Source organism: Macaca nemestrina, chromosome 7 (assembly GCF_043159975.1).
Source record: "Macaca nemestrina isolate mMacNem1 chromosome 7, mMacNem.hap1, whole genome shotgun sequence".
Taxonomy (NCBI): domain Eukaryota; kingdom Metazoa; phylum Chordata; class Mammalia; order Primates; family Cercopithecidae; genus Macaca; species Macaca nemestrina.
Window position 1 is genome coordinate 45,210,222 of NC_092131.1, and position 24,692 is coordinate 45,234,913.

At 36.4% G+C, this 24,692-nt stretch overlaps 1 protein-coding gene across 1 annotated transcript in view; it reads left to right on the plus strand.

The window, feature by feature from the left end:
* LOC105473677 (potassium voltage-gated channel subfamily H member 5) overlaps positions 1-24,692 on the plus strand; it is a 345,797-nt gene that overhangs the window by 173,254 nt on the left and 147,851 nt on the right. The window contains exon 8 of the mRNA XM_011727592.3: positions 18,096-18,295. Coding sequence (XP_011725894.1) covers positions 18,096-18,295 — 200 coding nt within the window. The remainder of the gene's footprint in view (positions 1-18,095; positions 18,296-24,692) is intronic.

Here is a 24,692-nt window from a genome sequence, read left to right on the forward strand (position 1 = left end):
ACCTATTAAACCAGTACCATTTTTGTGAACCTTGCAGGTTTTTATTGATTCCATTCATCATAAGCAATTAACTAAGGTTACTTTTCGGCCAGCTTCTAATGAATAGGCCAAAGATAGAAATACTCTGTAGACAGAACACTCAAAGTTTCTCCAAATCCCAGTTCCTAGGAAGTATAAGTAGAGTAATATATTCTGCTTTTTAAGTTTCCAGATGATGGCGTTTTCCTGTCTTCATATATCATCACATGGATTTGTTCTTCTCGTTAGATGATGATGATGATTGTCAAGTACATGATAATCAATTGGTGATTGCTCTTTAAAAGATCCAATCTTGTTTTACACAGGATGGGATATTGTCTTTAAAATAAGTCAATGAACTATCCCATCATATATAAAATAACTTGCAGTGCTTGCTTACCAACAATTAACTTTACATCAGTTAATCTATTGCTCTAAGTAATGCACAAGGTAAGTCTAGGAAATACACAATTCATCAAAAATATGGTTTCTTGCCTTCAATACATTTGCACTTTATGTAGGGCAGTTAAAAGTACACAACTGAAGGGATTTGAAAAGAATTAGAAAGGAACCAGTCGACATAAAGGAAGAGAGTACAGACTGAATGTGCAGAGTGCCGAGATAGCGCAGACAGCTCCCAGGCCCTCCAGTTCTGCAAGAATGTAACTGTGTTCCAGTCCTCCGACTTAAGTTTAGTCTCTCTGTCCTGTGATTCTTCCTCATGTCTATTGGTTTACTTATTTCTCTCTTCATCTGCTATACCTGCGTGATTCCAGATTCTCTTCATTTCTTTCCTCATAGAGATGTTGACCAATCTGGTGGCTTGTTTACCTGTCTTCAGTCTTTTTCCCACTCCAGTCCAACTTGTCTAAAACTGCAAGCTTTTTTTTTTTTTTTTTTAAATAGCATTTTACCCTTATTCACCAGACACTGACTTAAAACTGAATTAAAGAATTCCACTTTAAGACCCACAGAACATAGTGGCAGGGAATACAGAGAGTCTGTGTCTAAACCCAACAAGTGTTGTAAAGAAAACAGCAAGCCCTGCCAACTCATGTAGACTGTCCTTCTCCTTGCTCTCTGTCGCTACCTAGGTTATTTTTTGGTGAAATTCAAGTTGGGTCTTACCACCTAGCACTCCTACTCTTGCTTTTCTTATAGGTAGGCATGACCTTTCATGGCTAGTTCCATCTTTTTGTCAGTCTGTGACACTGGTTGATGTAGTAAACACCTGTTTTTAGATGTGCTAAAATAGGCTCCTCTGCTGAGGCCTGTATTCGCCTCCTGGGATTGTGGCAACAGCCTCTCATGTGCCCCAGTGCCAGCACCTGCTCCTTCCTGCCTACTGCAGGGATTGTACAACCGTTTTCCGTGGTGATCTGCAAAATATTCATAGGTTTTTAATGAACAAAAAAAGGTTCCAAAAACAAACAAGCATGAAAAATGGTATCTTACTGCAAGGTCTCTCAGAGCTTTTGATATGCTAATATGCATTGTGACATGCTAGTGTGAATTGGGACTCTCCAAGAGGAAGAATTAATATGCAACATTAATGAAACTTATTTGATCCAGAAACTACTTTTTTAGAGAAACATCTGTTAACATCACAGAGAATTATAGTGTTCCAAGAGAGTACAGTTTGCAAATTTTGGACTGCTCCATCGAATAAAATACCTTCTACTTTGACCAACTCATCTTTTCTTCTCTGGGCATACTTGGTTCAGGTCAGTCATATACTTTGCAAAATTCACTATCCATTTTAAAGCCTCAGGTTAGCTTAGTCTGTGTACGGTCCCAGCAAGAGAAGAAAACAGTGGTTTCAGGTTCTAGAGCTGTGTTTTTATACTTTATGTTCATTCAGATGAATGTAAAAACCAATTTGGAGAAAAGTGATATTCTCCAAATTGGGAATTGACCTAATTGCTCTTTACAGAGATTTTTCTACTTTCTGAAAAATATATATACTTTCCTGAAAAAATGTAAGTACCTATTCTTTATCTAAAAATTATTCCGGGTTATTGTAAAATAATCAATTAATACAGAAAAGTCTTTAAACTTTTTAAAAAAAATTTGCTTCTTTAAAACAAAAGAACCCCACAAATCCTATTTCCCAAAAGTAACAACTGTTAACATCTTGTAAGCATCCCCTCAGTCATGTTTCTAGGAATTCTGGCTCTTGGTCATGTACGGATGGCATTATAACAGAATAGAAGTAAGGAGAACCATTAGGAAACCACTGTGGTAACCTCTGGGATGATAAGACCATATTTTGGAATGTAAATAGAAAGGAGGCCATGAGTATAAGAAGTACTCTTATTCCCAAGAGGTGCCCATAAATCATTCACCCCCACTTTCAGATACATATAAAAAAGTATACATACAAATTAAGTAAATTTTTAGACAAAAATATGCCATTAATCTTTTCAGATCTGTGCCTAGAGATCCCCATCATTGTCTTAATGGCTGCCTGGTTTACAACTGCATTAATGTGCCAACATTTGTGTCACCTAATCTTCATTTTGGAACATTTTACTGTTTTTCTTATATAACATATAAAATTTCAGTGAACATTTTTATGTATTCTTTTTATAATACCATAGTATAGTCTCTAGGAAATCAAATAATTGCACTAAATGGTAAACCCATTTAAACTTTTAATCTATACTTGGTAGAGGCATCTCTTCTTGATTAATTTCTGAGGAAGTCTTTATATACTATGGCTTATAATATATTTTTCATAAACTACCAAGTTTCAAGAATTGATGTTCCCAGGTTTTAATATTCTTGGAAGAGATTAGGAGATAATTTTTACCTTGTGATTAGCCATAGCCTTGTGATTTCATCCCTCTTAATGGTTTGTTTTTTTGTCTTCCATCTCTTCAGACTGGCACATCAGAGCACTTTAAAAGTATTCTCAGTCATATTTAAACTGGGATGGTTCTTGTGCACTTGCTGTTTACTTTGCTACACAAGGAGAATATTTTAAGTTTAATTCCATTTATATTTTTGATGCAAATATAGCATAGTTATGTGTCCAGAACTATTCTGTCAATTATAGAGAGAGGTAAGGACTTCATCAGGTTTATAGAAGATATGTAAACACACGTTAAAGACTATAAAGCAAGATGTATGATTAATATTTTAAAGAGTGGTATGTTGATAGGTTCTGTAGAAGAATAGAAGGAAAAATATCTTGACCTGAGATAACCAGAAGAGGTTTCATGAAGAAAATGATAGGCCCTGAAGAGTGTCTTAGGAAGGATGGAGCAAAAGGGAGGGCTTTCATGGGAGAAAGATACATCAGTTGTTTATTGGTGTCTAACACATGACTCCAAAGTGACCTAAAACCACACCCATTCATCATTTCTCATGATCCCCTGGGTTGACTGAGCAATTGGTTCTTCTGCTCATTTTGCTTGGGTTTCCTCAGGCAGCTACATTTAGCTGATGCGTTAGTTGGGAGCTAGGTTCAGCTGGGACCACCAGAATAACTAGACTTCACTATTCTTGCTCTCTTGTTGTCCCTCAATACAACCCAGACTTCTTCAGGGTGATGATTTCAAGGCAGCATCCCAAGAGAGTAAAGGCAAAAGTTTCAAGTCTTCTGAAGGTCTAGCTCTGGAAATTGCATAATCTCATCTCTGCCACATCCTATTGGTCAAAGGAATTTACAAAGCTAGGGAAGACTTAAGGGAATAGATTCCATCTTTTAGTGGGAGAAGCAGTAAAATCTCACCACAAAGGGATTTGCATACCAAGAGAGGAAAAATTTGTGGTAATATTTTTAAATCTACCACAAGGGAACTGTATGAACAAAGATTTAGAAGCAAAAATGAATTGTTTTGAGAGTCAGCCAGAAGACATGTTATGACGTGATTTCTCAGAAGATATGAGAAGCTCCTGGCTATTCCATAGGGATCATTCTCAGGACCCCAAACTGCTTAGGTTATTGGCAGTGCCGGCCACTTCAGTCTTTGGATCTTGGATCAATCTTACTTGTATTTTAACAAAAAAATTCAGTATTATTTTAAGTATTATACTAAGGCTTCTGTATTTAAGTAAGCGTAATAGTAACACTAATTTTATAGATAAATAGAAAAAGTGATGTAAGTTATATTCTGTATTTATTGCTTCCTTTACATGCTGGTGCTTATGATTGGAGAAATGGCTTGCAGGTATCACCATGGAAAAGCAAGGATTCCTGGGTCATTCAAATGTGTATCTAGTATAAAATAAACAGAGAAGAGCCATAAACAAAAGAAATTCAGTTTTTCATCATAGTGAGAGAGAATTCATTGTATTTTCTTATTCCTGTTTTTTTTTCTTCTGTAGCTGATAAAGCTAGACTTATAAATAGGTAAGGTAATCTTTGCATTTTATAAATTCAAGGTCATAGGAAAATCTCTGTATCAAAATAATGGATTGCTACAATAGCTGAACTCTTATCATTGTAGTTTTCTTATTTTGTGTTTTAAAGTTGTTTTTTTAAAGATACAATCTAAGAATTTACAAATATCCTGAAAGATACAACTCATGCTATTATCAATCATCAGACCAGATCATAATTATACCGTGTGTGTGTGTGTGTGTGTGTGTGTGTGTGTGTGTGTGAATGGAGATGGTAGAGGGGGAAATGTGACTTTTCCTAACTTAACATAGGAAAAAAATAGAAACAAAATAGAAGCGACAAAGCCATGTGTCATCAGCTACATAACTTGTGAAATATGTTATACTTTCAGTTGTTCCTTGAATCTGTAAAAATAGCAATTTTCCAGCCTGGGAACCATAGAAAGACCCTGTCTGTACAAAAAAAATGAGCCGGGTGTGGTGGCACATGTCTGTGATCCCAACTACTCTAGAAGCTAAAGTGGGAGGATTGCTTGAGCCTGGGAGGTCAAGGCTGCAGTGAGCCATGATTGCATCACTGTACTCCAGCCTGGGTGACAGAGTGAGACTCTGTCTCAAAAAAAAAAAAAAAAAAAAAAAAAAAAAAGAAAAGAAAAAAAAGAAAATAAAAAGAAAAAAATCAAGTTTTAGAGATAGAAAATAAAAGCAAACAAAAATTTCAGTGGCAAAATAAGTCAGTCCTACTATCTTTTCCAAGTTGATGTTCTGCTCCTTGAGAACATAAAGTTGTGTGTTTGTGCTGACCCTTGTCCAGCTTTGCATCTCTTAATACAAACCTATCTGATTTCTCCTTAGTCATTTGTATTCAGCTGAAGTTTTAGTCTTTGTAACCATAGATTTTGAAAAATCGTGTCACAAAAAGGATTTCATCTTCCTTCTGGGAACCTCTGAGTGGCTGTGCATCATCAGCAGTCTCTGGCTATGCTCCTTGTAAACCCTCCCTCATTTTCCTCCTTCCTCTGCTTCTTTCCAGGCTGGGTTTAAAACTTCTGAGAAACATGGAGAAGTGACCAGTGTTCCCAGGCTGGCATAGATAGCATTCCACTAATTTGAGATGTGGCTCAGTGCCTAAGACAGCTCCCCTCCAGGGAATCTTTTAGTGACTAAGTTAGCCTTTGTATTAGATGGGCTACTGCACCAACTAGGAGGGCGTGAGGCCTTAAGCAATGGGGTAGGTCCTGTGACAAGGGGGCTTAGAGTGGTGGTAGGCAAGCAAGAAGTTGGGAAGAGATGGGCACTAAGAGGCATCTGGGAGCTTCTAAAGATAACATAGAGTTTTACTCTGTGGTTGTCTATGGTGGCCTGACAGTTGCTACATTTAGGAACTATTGTTTTATCCATAATAAATGAGTCTGAAATGGTGAGTTCAGTATTCACTGAACACCTATATTCCTATTTCAGAGGGATTTTTCTATATTTGCTCAGCTAGCTTTTATCAAAGTTACAAAAAGCGTATGTAGCTGTGTAAGCAAGGCAAGTGTACTAATTTTATTAGAAGCTAAATGAGTTTTGCTGGATTAGAGAGAACAAAGAAAATGAATTTACTTAGTGACCCAGCAGATCCAATAGTGCCTGAGGTGTCATTGGCAGATAGGGATGCTGTTTGGAGCCTTGGGCAGGCCCCCATAGGTGAATCACAGTGGAGGCCTCTAGGATTTTGGAGCAAGGCCCTGCTGTCTTCTGCAGATAACTGCTCTCCTTTTGAGAGATAGCTCTTGGCCTGTTATTGGGCTTTGGGGGGAACTGAACATTTGACTATGGGTCATCAAGTCACTATGCAACCTGAACTCCCTATCATGAAGTGGGTGCTGTCTGACCCATCTGGCCATAGAGTGGGTCATGCACAGCAGCATTCCCTCATCAAATGGAAGTGATATATATGTGATCCGACTTGAGCAGGTCTTGAAGGCATAAGTAAGTTACATGAGGAAGTTGCTCAAATCCCCATGGTCTCCACTCCTGCCACCCTGCCCTCTCTCCCGCAGCCTGCACCAATGGCCTCATGGGAAGTTCCCTATGATCAGTTGACAGAGGAAGAGAAGACTAGGGCCTGATTCACAATGGTTCTGCATGATATGCAGGTATCACCCGAAAGTGGACCACTGCAGCACTACAGCCCCTTTCTAGGACCTCCCTGAAGGACAGCAGTGAAGGGAAATCTTCCCAGTGGGCAGAACTTCAAGCAGTGCACCTGGTTGTGCACTTTGCTTGAAAGGGGAAATGGCCAGATGTGCAATTATATACTGATTCATGGGCTGTAGCCAGTGGTTTGGCTGGATGGTCAGGGATTTGGAAGAAGCATCTTTGGAAAATTGGTGACCAAGAAATTTGGGGAAGAGGTATATGGATGGACTTCTTTCAGTGGTCAAAAGCTGTGAAGATATTTGTATCTCATGTGAGTGCTCACAAACAGGTGACCTCAGCAGAAGAACACTTGAATAATCAAGTGGATAGGATGACTTTTTGTGGACACCACTTGGCCTCTTTCCCCAGCCACCCCTGTCATCGCCCAATGGGCCCATGAACAAAGTGGCCACAGTGGCAGGGATGGAGGTTACGCATGGGCTCAGCAACATGGACTTCCACTCACCAAGGCTGACCTGGCTATGGCCACTGCTGACTGCCCAATTTGCCAGCAACAGAGACCAACACTGAGCCCTCAATATGGCACCATTACTCTGGGTGATCAGCCTGCTATCTGGTGGCAGGTTGATTATACTGGACCTCTTCCATCATGGAAAGGGCAGAGGTTTGTCCTCACTGGAATAGATATTTACTGGTTATGGGTTTGTCTATCCTGCATGCAATGCTTCTGCCAAGGATACCATTCATGGACTCATGGAATGCCTTATCCACTATCATGGTGTTCCATATAGCATTGCCTCGGACCAAGGCACTCACTCGACAGCTAAAGAAGTGTGGCAGTGGGTTCATGTTCATGGAATTCACTGGTCTTACCATGTTCCCCATCATCCTGAAGCAGCTGGATTGATAGAATGGTGGAATAGTCTTTTGAAGTCAGAATTACAATGCCAACTAGGTGACAATACTTTGCAGGTGTTGGCCAGAGTTCTCTAGAAGGCCCCGTATGCTCTGAATCAGCATCCAATATATGGTACTTCCTCCCACAGCCAAGATTCATGGGTCTAGTAATTAAGGGGTGGAAGTGGAAGTGGCATCACTCACCATCACTCCTAGTGATCCTCTAGCAAAATTTTCACTTCCTGTTCCTGTGATATTACGTTCTGCTGACCTAGAGGTCTTAGTTCCAGAGGGAGGAACCAGGAGACACAACAAAGATTCCATTAAACTGGAAGTTAAGATTGCCACCTGGACACTTTGGGCTCTTCCTACCTTTAAGTCAACAGGCTAAGAAGGTAGATACAGTGTTGGCTGGGGTGATTGAGCCACACCTTCAAGATGAAATTAGCTTACTACTCCCCAGTGGAGGTAAGGAAGAGTATGCATGGAATACAGGAGATCCATTAGGGTGTCTCTTAGTATTACCATGCCCTGTGGTTAAGGTCAATGGGAAACTAAAACAACCCAATCCAGGCAGGACTACAAATGACCCAGACCCTTCAGGAATGCAGGGTTGGGTCACTCCACCCGTAAAAAATACATGACCTGCTGAAGTGCTTGCTGAAGGCAAAGGGAATACAGAATGGGTAGTAGAAGGTAGTCATCAATGCCAGCTACTACCATGTGACCAGCTGCAGAAACGAGGAATGTAATTGTCATCAGTATTTCTTCCTTCTTTTGTTAAAAACATGTTTGTGCACATATATACTTGTACTAAGAAAATATCTTCATTTTATTTCCTTTTTTTTCCTTTTTTCTTAAAAAAAATTTTTTTTTTATTATTATAACTTTAAGTTCTAGGGTACTTGTGCACAACATTTTGTTACATATGTATGCATGTGCCATGTTGGTGTTCTGCACCCATTAACTCGTCATTTACATTAGGTATATCTCCTAATGCTATCCCTCCCTGCCCCACCTTCCCCACAATAGGCCCTGGTGTGTGATATTCCCCTTCCTGTGACCAAGTGATCTCATTGTTCATTTCCCACCTATGAGTGAGAACATGCGGTGTTTGGTTTTCTGTTCTTGCAATAGTTTGCTGAGAATGATGGTTTCCAGCTGTATCCACGTCCTTACAAAGGACACAAACTCATCCTTTTTAATGGCTGCATAGTATTCCATGGTGTATATATGCCACATTTTCTTAATCCAGTCTGTCACTGATGGACATTTGGGTTGATTCCTTGCTATTGCTATTGCTATTGATTCCTTGCTATTGTGAATAGTGCTGCAATAAACATACGTGTGCATGTGTCTTTATAGCAGCATGATTTATAATCCTTTGGGTATATACCCAATAATGGGATGGCTGGGTCAAATGGTATTTCTAGTTTTAGATCCTTGAGGAATTGTCACACTGTTTTCCAGAATGTTTGAACTAGTTTACAGTCCCACCAACAGTGTAAAAGTGTTCCTATTTCTCCACATCCTCTCCAGCACCAGTTGTTTCCTGATTTTTTAATGATTGCCGTTCTAACTGGTGTGAGATGGTATCTCATTGTGGTTTAGATTTGCATTTCTCTGATGGCGAGTGGTGATGAGCATTTTTTCCTGTGTCTGTTGGCTGTTTGAGTGTCTTCTTTTAAGAAGTGTCTGTTCATATCTTTCGCCCACTTTTTGATGGGGTTGTTTGTTTTTTTCCTTGTAAATTTGATTGAGTTCTTTGTAGATTCTGGATATTAGCCCTTTGTCAGATGAGTAGATTGCAAAAATTTTCTCCCATTCTGTAGGTTGCCTGTTTACTCTGATGGTAATTTCTTTGCTGTGCAGAAGCTCTTTAGTTTAATTACATCCCATTTGTCAATTTTGGCTTTTGTTGCCATTGCTTTTGGTGTTTTAGACATGAAGTCCTTGCCCATGCCTGTGTCCTGAATGGTATTACCTAGGTTTTCTTCTAGGGATTTTATAGTTTTAGGTCTAACGTTTAAGTCTCTAATCCATCTTGAATTAATTTTCATGTAAGGAGTAAGGAAAGGATCCAGTTTCAGCTTTCTGCTTATGGCTAGCCAATTTTCCCAGCACCATTTATTAAATAGGGAATCCTTTCTCCATTTCTTGTTTTTGTCAGGTTTGTCAAAGATCAGATGACTGTAGATGTGTGGTATTATTTCTGAGGGCTCTGTTCTGTTCCATTGGTCTGTATCTCTGTTTTGGTACCAGTACCATGCTGTTTTGGTTACTGTAGCCTTATAGTATAGTTTGAAGTCAGGTAGTGTGATGCCTCCAGCTTTGTTCTTTTGGGTTAGGATTGTCTTGGCAATCCTTTTTTTTCTTTATCATGTTGATTTCATATTAGCATTTAAGTATTATTAACTTTATGTAATAGTATTTGGGTTGGGTATTGATGTGTTTCTGGTTGTACGAAAGATAGTTGTATTATGTTAGTTGTAATTATGACCCTATTATTGTCTTTATTTGAAGATGATGATCTCAGGAGATGTGTATGGGTTCAAGTTGACAAGGGGTGGACTTGTTATGGGTAATAATGAGTGTCACCTTGATTAGACTGAAGGATACAAAGTATTGATCCTGGGTGTGTCTGCGAAGGTGTTGCCAAAGGAGTTTAACATTTGAGTCAGTGGGCTGGAAACGGTAGACCCACCCTTAATCTGGGTGGGCACCATCTACTCAACTGCCAGTGCAGCTAGAATATAAAACAGGCAGAAAACCATAAAAAGATTAGACTGGCCTAGCCTCCCAGCCTGCATCTTTCTCCCATGATGGATGCTTCCTGCTATTGAACATCAGACTCCAAGTTCTTCAGTTTTGGGACTTGGGTTGGCTCTTCTTTCTCCTCAGTTTGCAGATGGCCTGTTGTGGGACCTTGTGATTATGTGAGTTAACAATTAATAAACTCCCCTTTATATATTAAGATTAAGATTATATATTAAGATTAAGTCAAGATACATCCTATTAGTTCTGTCCCTCTAGAGAACCCTGACTAATACATTTAGCTTAAAAGAGAATAACTATCATAGAAGGATAAAGGGGAGATCAAGCCCTCTTAATACTTTGAGTCTTTGTTTTTACTTTTATGTTAATTTCTTATAATTTTTTCAAGTGAACAATCTTCCCACATCTTTCCCTTCATTCCTCTTCCTCTCTCCATTTCTTCCATCCTTGTTACATTAGTAATTGATTAATGCAGGTTTGTGATTAACTTTCTAAAGTTAAGTGATTGTTTAGGGCATATAGGAAATAATATCAATAATCATTGCCATGTAATTATTGAGGCTATTTTGGCAAAGTCAGTTATGGTAATCACAGGATCAGCTCTAAGCTAGGTGACATCTATCCAATATTATACTAAAATTTGATAAGTTCTAAAAGTGATCCTGCTGTGTCCTAACTAATTTTACTAGTTGACAGTTCATTCAAATAGTGATTCAGTCAACTCACAGTATTATTTGGAATTTCCCTTTCAAAATTCCAGCATTTCTTAGAGGGAAAAATGCGTCAAATAGTTTTCAATATTTAACACTTAAAGTTATTGATGAGACCAGTTTCTAACAAAATAATTGGCACAGCCCAGATACTAGATGGAATGGGATGTAGATTAAGTGAAGATTGGAAAATAGAAATTGCCTGGCTCATAGCGGATGCATAGAGGGTGCCTACATATATGGGTCACTGCAAAAGAGCATCCATTGAAGCCAGGAGCCATTAAGAGAGAGATGGAAGGAAAGCAAATTGGAAACTCGAAGTTCTGAAGATCAGCTTCTTCACTTTGTGCTAAGGCCAACCGGAGCCATTTCAAATGTTTTAACAAGCTGTGTGCTACACAGATGATCACAGATTGCTGGAACATTTTCCTTCCACATCTTAAATGTCATTATTAAAGGTGAACTTTAGTGAATAGAAATAGAAATAGAAAATGATGGTTGGACCATCTCTGAGGCCTTAAGCATTACTGGAAATGCATTATCATATCAGTAGTTTAAACTGCTCAGTCTAAGGCCAATAGTCACTTGGCAAGATTTATAAAAGGAAGATAATTAGGAAAAGTTAGTATTGGTTATCATTATGGACAGACACAAAATGTAGTATCTAAGAAGGAAAGATTATTAATAAGGAGATGGAGAGATGCAGCTTGACCTAATGAGCAAATGAAATGACTGGAGAACATTTTTTCAGAGATCTGAATATCACTATTTGATCTCTTATCATGAGCAATTCATAAGAGTGAAGGCCAGGTTACCGTTAATTGACTTAACGTGATTTTTGTTTGACTCTACAAATTGTTTAACCCTGAGAAATAAACTATATTGTTTATATGCTTAGGTTGGCTATATGACTTTTTATAAACCATAAAAAGAAAAAGATTCATCTTCTTTCAAAGAATATAATTTGGGAGAATTAAGGACTAATAGTTTTCTATAGGGAGTAGTGGATACTACTTGAGGGTGGGGATTATGTCTGTCTTTTTTATCATTGTGTTCCCAGTGGCTGGTATAGTGGCTGGCATATAATAGGTGTCCAATAAATATCTACTAAATTCAATAATGCTTGAATGAATAGTGATGTCTGTGATGAGTTATAACATTGTTCAATCTTTCAACCTGTCTCTTTTTGATAATATGGTGTATTCTTTCATGTCTTCAATATTCATACTATAAAAATAGAAGGCATTTTTTCCATTTTAAAATATAAAGCTATATTATATATTAAAAATTGTTTTTCAGAATATTCTCTTGGGCTGTGATGTGTGTCATAAAGGACTCACTACCCTCCTCCTCTAGGACCCCTGCCCAATTTGAGAATCACTGTGCTATTAACGCTAAATTGATCATGGTTACATAACTAATCACACTTAGTGGCTTAAGAAATGAATAATCATTTAATTTATTCATGAATCTGCAATTTGCACAGGGCTATGAGGGTATGACTTATTTCAGCTTCATGTAGTATCAGCTAGGATGGCTTCAATGGTCCTGAAAACTCTACTTAGTTGACTCAGCCACATGGCCGGTAGGCTGATGTTCTCAAGCTGTATCCTGCACATACAATCACAGACTGATGAAATGTTTTGTTTTATTTCTTAAGTAACATTATTAAATATTATGAATATAAAAAGAAAAACAGGAGTGGTTGAACCACTTACGTAGTCTTAAGTGTTAACCAGAAATGTAGACTAATATCAATATTGTAAATTGCTCAGCTACGGCTGGTGCTTAGCTGGGAGTTCACCCAAGGCTATTGGCTAGGGGTCTTTATTCCTGTCTATGTGGGCCTCTCCAGAAAAATGCTCGGGCTTCCTCACATCATGAAAACTAGATTCCAAGAGCAGGTGTTTCAATAGTGAGGAATTACAAGTTTCTAGTTTTGTAAGGCCTCTGGGACTAGACATTGGCACAAAATCATGGTCACAATATTCCAGTGGTCTAACAGTCATAGGGTATGCCTACATTCAAGGGATCAGAATATAGACCTTGCCTCTCAATGGAAGAGTTCTCAAAGAATTTGTGACCCCTTCCATTGAGAGGCAAGGTCTATATTCCATCTTTCATGTGTCATAATTATCTTCAAAATAATCCCTTTGTGGTGAATAAGAAAAATATAAGACTTTTTATATAAGGCATTTGCTGGTCTATATGCCAGATTTACTAAGACCTTAAGTATGATTAGCTTTCACAATTAGCGGTTATCTTAAGTCTATAAGTCTGCAGGAGAGCATGTAAAAAAACCCTTATGAAATTGTCACAAATTAACCTAATTATTACTATTAATAGTAAAGTACATGGATTGACTATATGATATCTCCATTCAAAAGGTAAAATAATGTAAAGGGTCTCTACAAAACTGGCCAGACCATGGGAATTCATGTTCAATGAATGACAATGGGACTTCCAATTTATTTTTACCTTAATATGGTTAGGAGATGAATAACCTTAGCCTTTAAATGTTTCATTCCCCTACCTGCCTTAACAGTGTATATTCCTTCTATATGTTTGTAACACTGATAGTAAGATTTTGATATGAAAATAAAATGTTTCTGAAAAACTGTTTCTTAGTTTTCGGTGTGTGAATTTACTGGAAAAAAATATTTGAACACTTGCCGTGTTCTAGGAACTGGTCTATATTGGGAAAATACAGCAGTGAGCCAAAAGGATCAGGCCCACACCTGCCCTCTTGGAATTTGCATTCCTAGGGGAAAAGATGGATAAGAAAGAAAGAAAGAAAGAAAGAAAGAAAGAAAGAAAGAAAGAAAGAAAGAAAGAAAGAAAGAAAGAAAGAAAGAAAGAAAGAAAGAAAGAAGAAAGAAAGAAAGAAAGAAAGAAAGAAAGAAAGAAAGAAAGAAGAAAGAAAGAAAGAAAGAAAGTTAAAGTAGTGATAAAATAAGGAACGATAAAGCATGGTAAGGAGGTAGATAGTGATAGTGGGGGAAGAGGATGTTTAGACAGCATGGTCAGGGAAGGCCTCAGTGATGAGTGAGGGTTTTTTTTTTTTTTCCGAGATAGAGTCTTGCTCTGTCACTCAGGCTGGAGTACAGTGGTGTGATCTCGGCTCACTACAACTTCTGCCTTCCAGGTTCAAGCGATTCTCCTGCCTCAGCCTCCTAAGTAGCTGGGATATCAGGCGCGGGCTACCATGCCTGGCTAATTTTTGGATTTTTAGTAGAGACGGGGTTTTACCATGTTGGTGAGGCTGGTATCGAACTCCCGCCCTTGTGATCCTCCTGCCTTGGCCTCCCAAAGTGCTGGGATTACAGGCATGAGCCACTGCACCCAGCCAATGAGTCAGGTTTTGATCAGAGACCTGAATGAGGAGAGGAAACAAACCAAGTGAGGATCATGGAGAAGAGTGTTCGAGGAAGAGCTAGTAAAGGGGCCCTGAAGAATTAATTAGTTTAGGTTGTTTGATTAGCAACAAGAAGATATATACGAAGCAGAGGGAATGAAGAGAAGACTGACAGGAGTGATGGTCAGTGGAAGAGGCAGTGCTATGATTATATGTGGCCAAGATCATATTATATATGATTATTCTTTTTTTTTGGGAAATGATTTTTGTGGTGATGATGATGAATAGCATTTCGTGGATACTTAGTCCCTACCAGACTCTTTTTAAATACTGTTTTATATGCATTATTTCATTTAACACAACCCTTTTGTGAAGATTCCAGTGTAATTTTAAAGTTCTAAGTGAGGACATAGAGGCCAACAGAGGTTTAGTAATTGGTCCAAAGACACACACTCGTAGAGACTGCAAGAACGCTGGTAGAGACAGTGAGAAGTGATTGAATTGGAGCTATATGTTGAAGGTAGAGCGAACAGGAATTGTTGATGGATCAGATATAGGAGATGAATCAAAGAATGGATTGCAGAATAACTTTGAGATTTTTGATCTGAGCAACCAGGTATGGCTTTGCTGTTTGCAGAGGTGAAAAGTACATTTGGCTGTTGGAGAGAGGGTGCTGTAGACTGAGTTCCTTTTCGGATGTGTTAGATCCAAATAATGATTAGACGTCCAAGAAGATAGGTGTGTCTGTAATATGGGAGGGAGGTATTATTTTGAGAGTTGACAGTTTAGAGGGAGCTTCTACTGAGATCAGTTTCCCTTATTATTGTGTGTCATGCTCCAAGGCCTCTGTCATTAAAGAAATGCCCATTTGTTCTGGAACGCAGGTGCAGTGGGCAGCGCTGTTCCTGCTTGCTGGAGTATCATACATGCTGTCACACTATCTCTTTTGAAATGCATTCCATACTCAAGATTGAAGATATTCATAAGAAAGAAGTGATTTCTCTTTTAAAAAATATATGTAAATGACATGGATCTATATATGTGATAAAATTTTATAAAACTATACACCGAAGAAACAAGTGCATACGAAAAAAAGAAAAACTGGCAAAAACAAACAAACAAACAAAAAACAACCTCTCTAGTTTGGTTAATTGTACTGTGCCATTCTTAGTTTCCTGGTTTTGCTATATTACTATAATTGTGTAGGATGTCATCCTTGTGAGAAGCTGCATGTGGGTAATGCAAGCTTTCTGCACTATTTCTGCAACTTCTTTTGAGTCTAAAATTATTTCAAAATAAAATTACAAAAATGTAAACGTATAATTGCATCTCTTACTTTAAATTATTATCTTGTTTAGTCTTATGCGATGCAGGGACACTACATTCACATGAAAATGAGAGGCAGTGAGGGGTAAAGAGCAGTTGGTGAATGGGTACAAAAATACAAGCGAGATCCAGTGTTCAGCAGCACAATAGGGCAACTGTGGGAATAATAACTGATTGTAAATTACATAAGAACTAGAAGAGTGGAATTGGAATGTTCCTGACACAAAGAAATGATAACCAATTACCATGATTTGATCATTATACATTATATGCTTGTATCAAGCTATCATTATACCTCATAAATATGTATAATTATTATGTGTTCATAAAATAATGAAAATGAAAAATGAACCAAAAAGTGGATACTTTTATAATATGCCAAACTTAATGGGATGTTGATAATTCTTCATTTGTTAGTGCTGCAAACTTTTAATACATTAGCAGGTTCTTCATATTTTATCTTAAACTTTTTATATGAGCAGAATATATTTTATGTATACATTTAATGTACCCTAAAAGATGAAATGCATAGTAATTTGTTAAACTAGAAGGCAGTAATAAGACATTTGGCAAATGTAGCATATCTCAAGCATCTTAGAGAGCCAAACAAGTTAAACGTGTTAAAATAATAGGTAGTTCTGTGACATTTATTGACAATTTATGATAGCTGAGCACTACTAAAAATCATAATTGCAGCATTATTTCATTAACCCCTAAAATACTCATTATTTTAAAAATGTAAATTTTTCTTATTTCTCTTTTCTGAAAATGTAAAATTCCGTATTTGTTAGATGATTCTGCTGTCTTTAATTTGTTAACCTTATTTCTGTTTGTTTTTCTTAAGAGCAACAATGGTGGAATAGAGATGTTAAGTCTGTGATTACCTTTAGTTTAGTTTTTTTTTTTTTTAGGAAAGAAAACTCTATATCTTTTAATAAACTTAATAATTCTTTATAGAATCAAGATCTCAGGATACTATATCCACAATCCTAGTAAATTCTTCATTTCAACATGGAAAATTGATACATTAAAGATAAACACATTTATTTCAAAGTATTAAAATAAATATATGCACACAAGACATTGAAAGACTGACAAAAGGATAATTTTTTGTTTTTCAATATGAATATTCAAAGGTATAAAGACTCAGTTGGGAAATGTCGACACTCTATTCCTCCTACTCAGGTCTAACAAAATATGATCGGTCTTAAAATATTGTCCCGCACTGGCGTCAAATAATAGCAGAAAAACTGATGAAATTTTTACAAAATAATAGGTTTCGGTTGTGAAATTATAATTTGTTACACTCAGAGGAGAACAGCTCTTCTTGAAAAAAAATAATTTTCTAAAAGCAGTATATTAAAGATCTTAAGTTGCTTCACTAGCTTGATTTTTTACCACTTCCATCAAATGGGATTTGTCTGATGAAACTGCAAAGTGAAACAGTCTATATTTTGTTTAGAGTCATTTTTCAAATGCTTGGAGGATGTAGGATGGAAATTATCATTGCCTGTGAGTCTACTTATTTGTGAAATGCTTATGGAATGCCTGTGTACTGAACATTAAGGTGAATAAAATACTGCCCCCTTTTCAAAGAAGCTTCCAGTTAACAAGGGAGTGAAACCAGAGGGGCAGGGCAGGTTGCAGGTAGTGTGCTACTGAAGATCGGAAGTTTGTTGAGTTTAGGCTGAACTCTACTCTAAATAAGCTTTTGTAGGATCCTGTGAGCATTAATAGCCTGACTACATCTGGAGAAAGAAGAGTTGGTGAATTATGGATTGAGGAGGGAGCAGTCGGGGCTTTGAAATACCCTATTACCCTATACCACCCGTAGTCCCCCATAGATGAATGACAGTCATCAGTGGGCTAACTTTATATTTAATTAAAATGATGGAATAAAAAAATCACTGGAATAATTATATGAATTTAATAACTGGAATTTCTCAGCATTGCCAAAGTTTTATTTTAGCTAAAATCTCCAAATCTCTTTATCTTTACAACCTTCTAAACATGAAGCACATTAATTTCTCTCCACTCCCTAAATTTCTGATGTTCTGTCAAAAATATTTATAACCAGGGAGGTATTCCAAAAGCTGGAAGGAGCAGGTAATGAGAAAGAGCATATGTTTCTAAACTGGATCATCAATCTCTGAAAAATTTAAATTGATTAGGCTTCATTCAGGAGGACAAAGTGGAGGATAACTTTAATCTACTAACAAATAGGATTTCTTAGGCAAAATTATAACTTTGGATCATCTGATTCTTCAGAAAACACTGTGATGACTCTTATGTTTTGTCATATTGACTAGAGTCGTGCATGCTCATAAAGTCATGTTTCTCCTACTGAAGGTAATGTTTTCTGAGGGAATACCAAGTGTCAGGCAATCTTCTCAGAGTTGAACGTGCATTCACCCCTACAAGTTTATAAGGATGTCTCTGTCAAATTATTCATTGATTAGCAAATATTCATATTTTTTTCACGTGAGATGCTTGTTTTATTTTTATCATTTCTTCTCTTTCAGCTCTTCTTTATGCAACTATTTTTGGAAATGTTACAACAATTTTCCAGCAAATGTATGCCAACACCAACCGATACCATGAGATGCTGAATAATGTACGGGACTTCCTAAAACTCTATCAGGTCCCAAAAGGCCTTAGTGAGCGAGTCATGGATTATATTGTCTCAACATGGTCCATGTCAAAAGGCATTGACACAGAAAAGGTATGGGTTATTATTATTATTATTATTGTTTAGTTTCTATTTTAGTAGGATCTTCAGATGCATTAAGCTTTTCCACTCACGTATTGCTTGTATAATTGCTTCATAACTGTTATTCTGTATTTGGAAGTGACATATCAGTCAATCAATCATATTTATTGAGTGCTTAGAGGGTGCAAAGCACCGAACCATTAATCATCAATTAGTACCAGTCATCACATTCAATTTAGAAAATTCAGTTCCTGAAAATAACTCATTATTCCATTTCCCTAAAACACTCAATAATTATTATCTCTCACAGTAATTTGTTGCATTCCTCTAAAACTCAGAGTGCTGCCATTTTTCCTGCTAGAATTTATTCTTGATTTCCCCTTTGCCTTTTTTGCTCATTTAAAAATTAGAAAGAGACTTCCTGGCTATAAATTAAAAATGTATGTGCCTTCTATGCTGTCCTTCACTTAAATTTCTCCCATCTCATATGTTTTATAAAGAACTTGTAATTCTTTATTTTCCGGTTTGCCTTACACACATCTATAAAATAGATGTCTCCCTCTCCAATCATCTGATATCTCTAATCTCTTCCTTGCCTTTTCATGGAGCTGATTTTAATTTTTTTCATCTATCTCATATTTGGAGCAAAGAAGCACTCAAGATCCTCCTTAAAATAAATAAAAGCAAATTTTAAAAAATCCTCACTTCCTACACCCAGCTGATTCACATCAAATACAGAAGATGAAAAATAAAGCTTGCACACAGAGTTTTAGAGGAAACCAGTCTTGAGCTATTTCACTTTATAGGCATCAGTGGAGACTATTCTTTTTAAGTACTGATTTTTGACATGTGATAATTAGATGGCATAATACCTTCCTGGCCATTTGCCACAATTTTTTTTTGTTCTTTTAACCTCATGAGGTTGACTTACGGTTTTTCTTTAAGACTCACTCAAAAAGCATCTTTCACTGTCAGAGGGAAAAAGCAAATGAGAAAAGTAGATGTTTAGTTAGGAGAATTTCATGAAGCAACATGTAATTTTTTTTAAGCCAGGGCAGGTGTTGTTAGGAATAGATGGTTGAGTGGAGGTGTAGGGAATGGATGAGGAACATTGGAGTTGAGGGAGAGAAGCCTTCAGAGGGAGTGCAGGTGAGATATTAGGGGGCAGCTATGTGGAGGAATTGTGAAAGGGGGTGAGATTTACTCCTCTTTCGATATTTTACAAGATATAGTATAAGTTTTCCAGTTAAATGGCCCCTTAAAAGTGGTATGCATGAACACAGAAGGAAGAAAGCAAACTGCATTTTTATGGAATTCGATTAATGGATATCTGAGCCAATATATGGCTAGTAGAGAGAGTATCCAAAGAAGAAACAGAATCTTCCTTGGGTGAAGGTGAGGGTAACAGAATTTAAGTCATCAAAAGCAGGGTGTCCATTGAAGTCCACATTAAATGAAACAGATCAAGAGACAACCACCAGCCTCGTCAATCACTATCTCAGCAAGAAATTTTCCTTTCCAGAAAATGCAATAGAGCCATATAGTAACTAATAAAAAATCAGTAAATGATAGAATAATGTCCTTTTACATATTCGAAAAGTGTCTGAGCCAGGGCCTCTGGCACAAATCTAGTACATGGCAGAGTTTTGAGTCCTTGCTCTCTATATTCCTGAATACTGAATTATTCATGAATGGAGCTGACCAGATTGTCTTCAAGCCTCCCCTTGAGGACATGCTTAACTGTCTGATTCATGATGGAGTTAGGGTCTATTGCACTGGCATGCAATGTCTCTCAAAGTGCACATGCCATGTGGCAGGGAAAAATTTCTAGGTACCTACCATGTACTGCCTTAAATATCTTTTTTTGTTTACTTGCTCATTTGCAGTTAAAGAAAGGTACTTCTGATTAGCAAAGTATCCAAGGAAAATGGAGTAATAGAACAAATACGGGGAGACTAATACTAAAAGTGAAATAAAAATTTAATTTCAATGAAAAGATTTTTTAAGGGGATATTTTAAGATATCAAAATTGGTTAGCATTTGGATAAGAAAAAATCATGGATGTGGCTTTTAACTGAGTGAGGAATCCTTAAAGTTGTTTTTGACGAATAGGAGAAGCATATTTAAATAATTGTGACAAATATAAAAGTTTCCTTGTTCATGTATGAAACATACTCTATGCCTGTATTGATTTATCCCAGTCTATTAAGAAAATCCCCACCCAGACACATAAGTTCTAGGTTAACGGCACTGAAGGAAGGAGAAGGAAGGAAAGACATCTGCCAAATTCTGGGCTTAGAAAGGGGGTGTAGGGATTTCTAGTACTGCATCACTGAAGAGACTGAATTTAAAAATGATCCTTAGATTACACACCATATGCTATACTAAATGTCAGGAAAACAAAAACTGACATTCAGCTCTCTGGTTTTGTAAAGAACCCGACAACTAGAGCAGAAGACTCCTATGCCTGTTAGGCATTCAGCTATTTAACAAATAAATTATACATATATAAATATAAATATATATATAGATTATATATGTATAACATACATTATATATATAAAATAGTATATATAAACATAATTTTAAAATACAGTAATAAAGATACAATACCATAATACAATACAATAATAAAGACTTGAAGCATAGACAAAAGAATTAGTAACCAAAGAAAAGAGAGGGAATAGATATCTCAGAACTAGATACCACTAGGGAGAAGAACTGAACAGAAGTTACAGAACGAATTGTAAAGATGGAATGGACATATTACTTAATATCATTCTAAAATGAACTAAAAATCTAAGAAAATATTTATAAGGGTCTTCACTCATGACCTAACATAAATATCAGAAGAACTGAAAATTAAATGCAAAAAACAAGAAACTATAAACTACTAGAAGAAAATATGTGAATATATTTATCTTTGTACATATGAAAGTAATGGAATATATAACAAGGTAACTGACAAATAGATTTTACTAAAAAGTGTAAAATCTTTCACACTAGAAAACTATGAAAATGAAAATGACATAAAGCATTTGCAACAAATTTTGCAAGTGAAATGTTAATTACCTTAATATGTAAAGTGATTTATAAATTAATAAGAATTAGAATACTTGGAGAGAAAAATGATCTGAGGACATACGTAATTTATGGAAGACAGAATGCAAATTACTAATAAACATAAAAAAGGCTTATTTTCACTTGGAACAAAGAGTTAAAACTTAAAAAACAACAAGCAAAAAGACATAGAAATATTTTTAATATGACAAATGGACAAAGATGATGCCCAGTCTTAGCAAAAGCTGGTGACTGGCATTATTGTATAATTCTGGGAGGTGTGTAAATTGGTAGCACATTTCTTGAAAGGAATTTGAATAAGATAATATTTAAAATTTGGTGGTATTTTAGAGCTCAGTCCTTGTGCCTCGTCCCTTTTCTGTCTGTATTCCATCCTTTCATGATATCCTGCAGTCTCATAACTTTAAACCAGCACCACCCAATGTTCATACTTACCTTGGACTCGATTCCCTGAACTATAGACTCTCCCCTCCAACTGCCTACTCATGTCCAGTGAAGTTGTCCAAAATCAAACTTCCAATCATCTCCTAAAAACCTGTTTTACAGACATTCTTTCCCAGTGAAATTAATGGAAACACTACCTTTCAGTTGCTTAAGACAAAATCTCCCACATTTAAACCTCTGCTGAATCCTTTTGGCTCTACCTCCGATTCTCACCACCTCCATTGCTATCACCTGGTCCATGTCATCATCATGTCTTCCCTGGATTTTTCTGGTACCAACTAACTGGCCTGTGCTTCCACCTTTGTCCCTCGTATAGTCTGTTCTCAAAAGAGCAGCGAGTGAGCACATATGGCTTTTGTAACAAAACTTTCTATGTATGTGTGTGTGTATCTACTTATCTGTATTTCTATCAATCATCAATTATCTATTTTTCTATGCCATAGACTTTTGATTATGAGTTAAATTGACTAAACCTGTTAAAATATAAGTGTAGGAAAAATAAAATGAAAGGTTGATGACAATAATAATATAAATTCCATAATTGCAGTCACCATCTTAGAATTATGTATGTACTTTTGGATGTAGCTTTAATAAACAGTATCTGAATTTTAACAATTATCCAGTATTTAATGTTAGAGACCTCTAGTAGACTTCCTGTTCCTCCGTAAGGCAAATACATTTTATGACTATATGTTTCTTATTTTATATTTTATTGATAAATTTTTTTCAAATATTTTAAATAGAGGTTATCAAATTTAACTATGAATATATACTTTAAAAGGAAATATAATATATGAAGCCAAATGTCTTTGTTTTAATTCTTCTTTTCTCTGGTTAGTTTTAAAATAGCTGTATATTTTTTCAATTGCTTGTACAAAGAAATTTAATGATTCGTTGAAGCTAATTAGAGAAAAAACCTTTGCCCCAATGACTAAGATTTCCTTCTATCATTTCCACATATTTAGTTTTATAGATTTTTGAATTCAGCTTTAACCCATAAGCAAATTAATCACTGTGATTTAATTCTGTCTTAACATGCCTTATGTGAATAATGCTTTCTCGAATATAATTGTGGCATTAAAATCTGTACTGACATGGAGATTGCAGCATTTCTGTCATGAAAGTTTGCTTTAGGCAATATTTTTAAATATAGAACAGTGCCTAGTTCAATTTTATTTAGTTGAAAATACGTTATTGACTGCTCATTAGTACAGTTGTTTTAGATTCTTTTTAAATTTAATAGCCAAATCCATCCTCTGGGCTTTGCTGCTTGCTAATATTCTGTGTACATGAAGGAAAAAGAAATGGGTAGAATAAGTGAGGATTTAAAAGGGGAAGAGGAGATTATGGGGAAAAATAGAAAGGATGATGGTTAAAGCTCAAAAAATTCGACCCTGCAGTTTGAAATGACTTTACTGGGAAATAAATGGCTGGGGACTTTATTTTCAGCTTTTTGGACCATGTGAAAAAAAATAAGACTTGTAAAACAATGTGTAGACCACATATCTCCCATTATACTGGATTTGTTTTCAGCTTGTTTCATAGAATGAAAGGTCTAAAACCTTACCTTTTGTCTTTTCCAATATCTTACTTTTTTCTCTAACATGTAGCTTGAAAAATATCAGAAAAAGCTCTTTGGTCTTCATTTTTGTTTCATGTGTTTTATAATAAACATAAGGTATCAGTAGGAAGATGCTATTATATGAAATGTCCCAGCAGAATTACACAAAAAAATCGGGTAGGAGTATGCCTTTAGAATTTAAACAAATTGAAATTTTGAACGTTTTAAAATTTTTTATTATCTTTTAACCAAATCTATCAGACAAGCACTTTGCTTTCAAATACAGTAAGCAATATTTTTTTTTCTACAAGTCAAAGTAATTTCCTTTTTACAGTTTAATTTTGTATGTTTTTTTAATTTGGGAAATGATGTTTAAATATTTCATCATATTACTAGATATGAAAAATGGATTATATTTTCATACATGTCATCATTTTCTTGGTTCGATATTAAAATGCTTCAAGAGGTTCCCGTGATGATATGTATCATAGTTGAAGCCAAAAGCAAAGGCACTAGTCTTGTAAGAAAACTCCACCGATAAATGTTCTGTATTTAAAAGCCATGTAGGGGCCGGGCGCGGTGGCTCATGCCTGTAATCCCAGCACTTTGGGAGGCCGAGGTGGGCTGATAACGAGGTGAGGAGATAGGGAGCATCCTGGCCAACATGGTGAAACCCCGTCTCTACTAAAAATACAAAAAACTAGCCAGGCATGGTGGTGAGCGCCTGTAGTCCCAGCTACTCAGGAGGCTGAGGCAGGAGAATCACTTGAACCCGGGAGGCGGAGGCTACAGTGAGCTGAGATCACCCCACTGCACTCCAGCCTGGGCAACAGAGCGAGACTCTGTCAAAAAAAAAAAAAAAAAAAAAGCCATGTAAATATATCCATGTGAATATAATAAAATAAAACTGAATTGGTCTTAAGATGCACTAAAAGTAATCTAGCCTTTGAATCAAGAAAGATAATGATCATGCCAATAGAGCCCATTTTAATCAGATCATAGATTGTGTTCAGATATTGTGTTCAACTTCTGCTGGATATTTTAAAAGAAATGCCATCCTATAAGCAGCACACTTATCAGAATATAAGCATGATGGCATAAAGTTCTTGGAATTTTGTTATATGATGGGTAGTTAAAAGAAATATGAATATTTAGTTTAGCCAAGAAAAGACTTGGGAGAGATATGACAGGTAACTTGAAGTATCTGGCATTTTAACAAATGGAATGATTTGTTTCAGGAGGAAATTCACAGTCTGCCAGTAAAAGATTTAGGCACATATGTAGAACATACTACTAAATGAACTTATAGTTCCTGACAGTAAG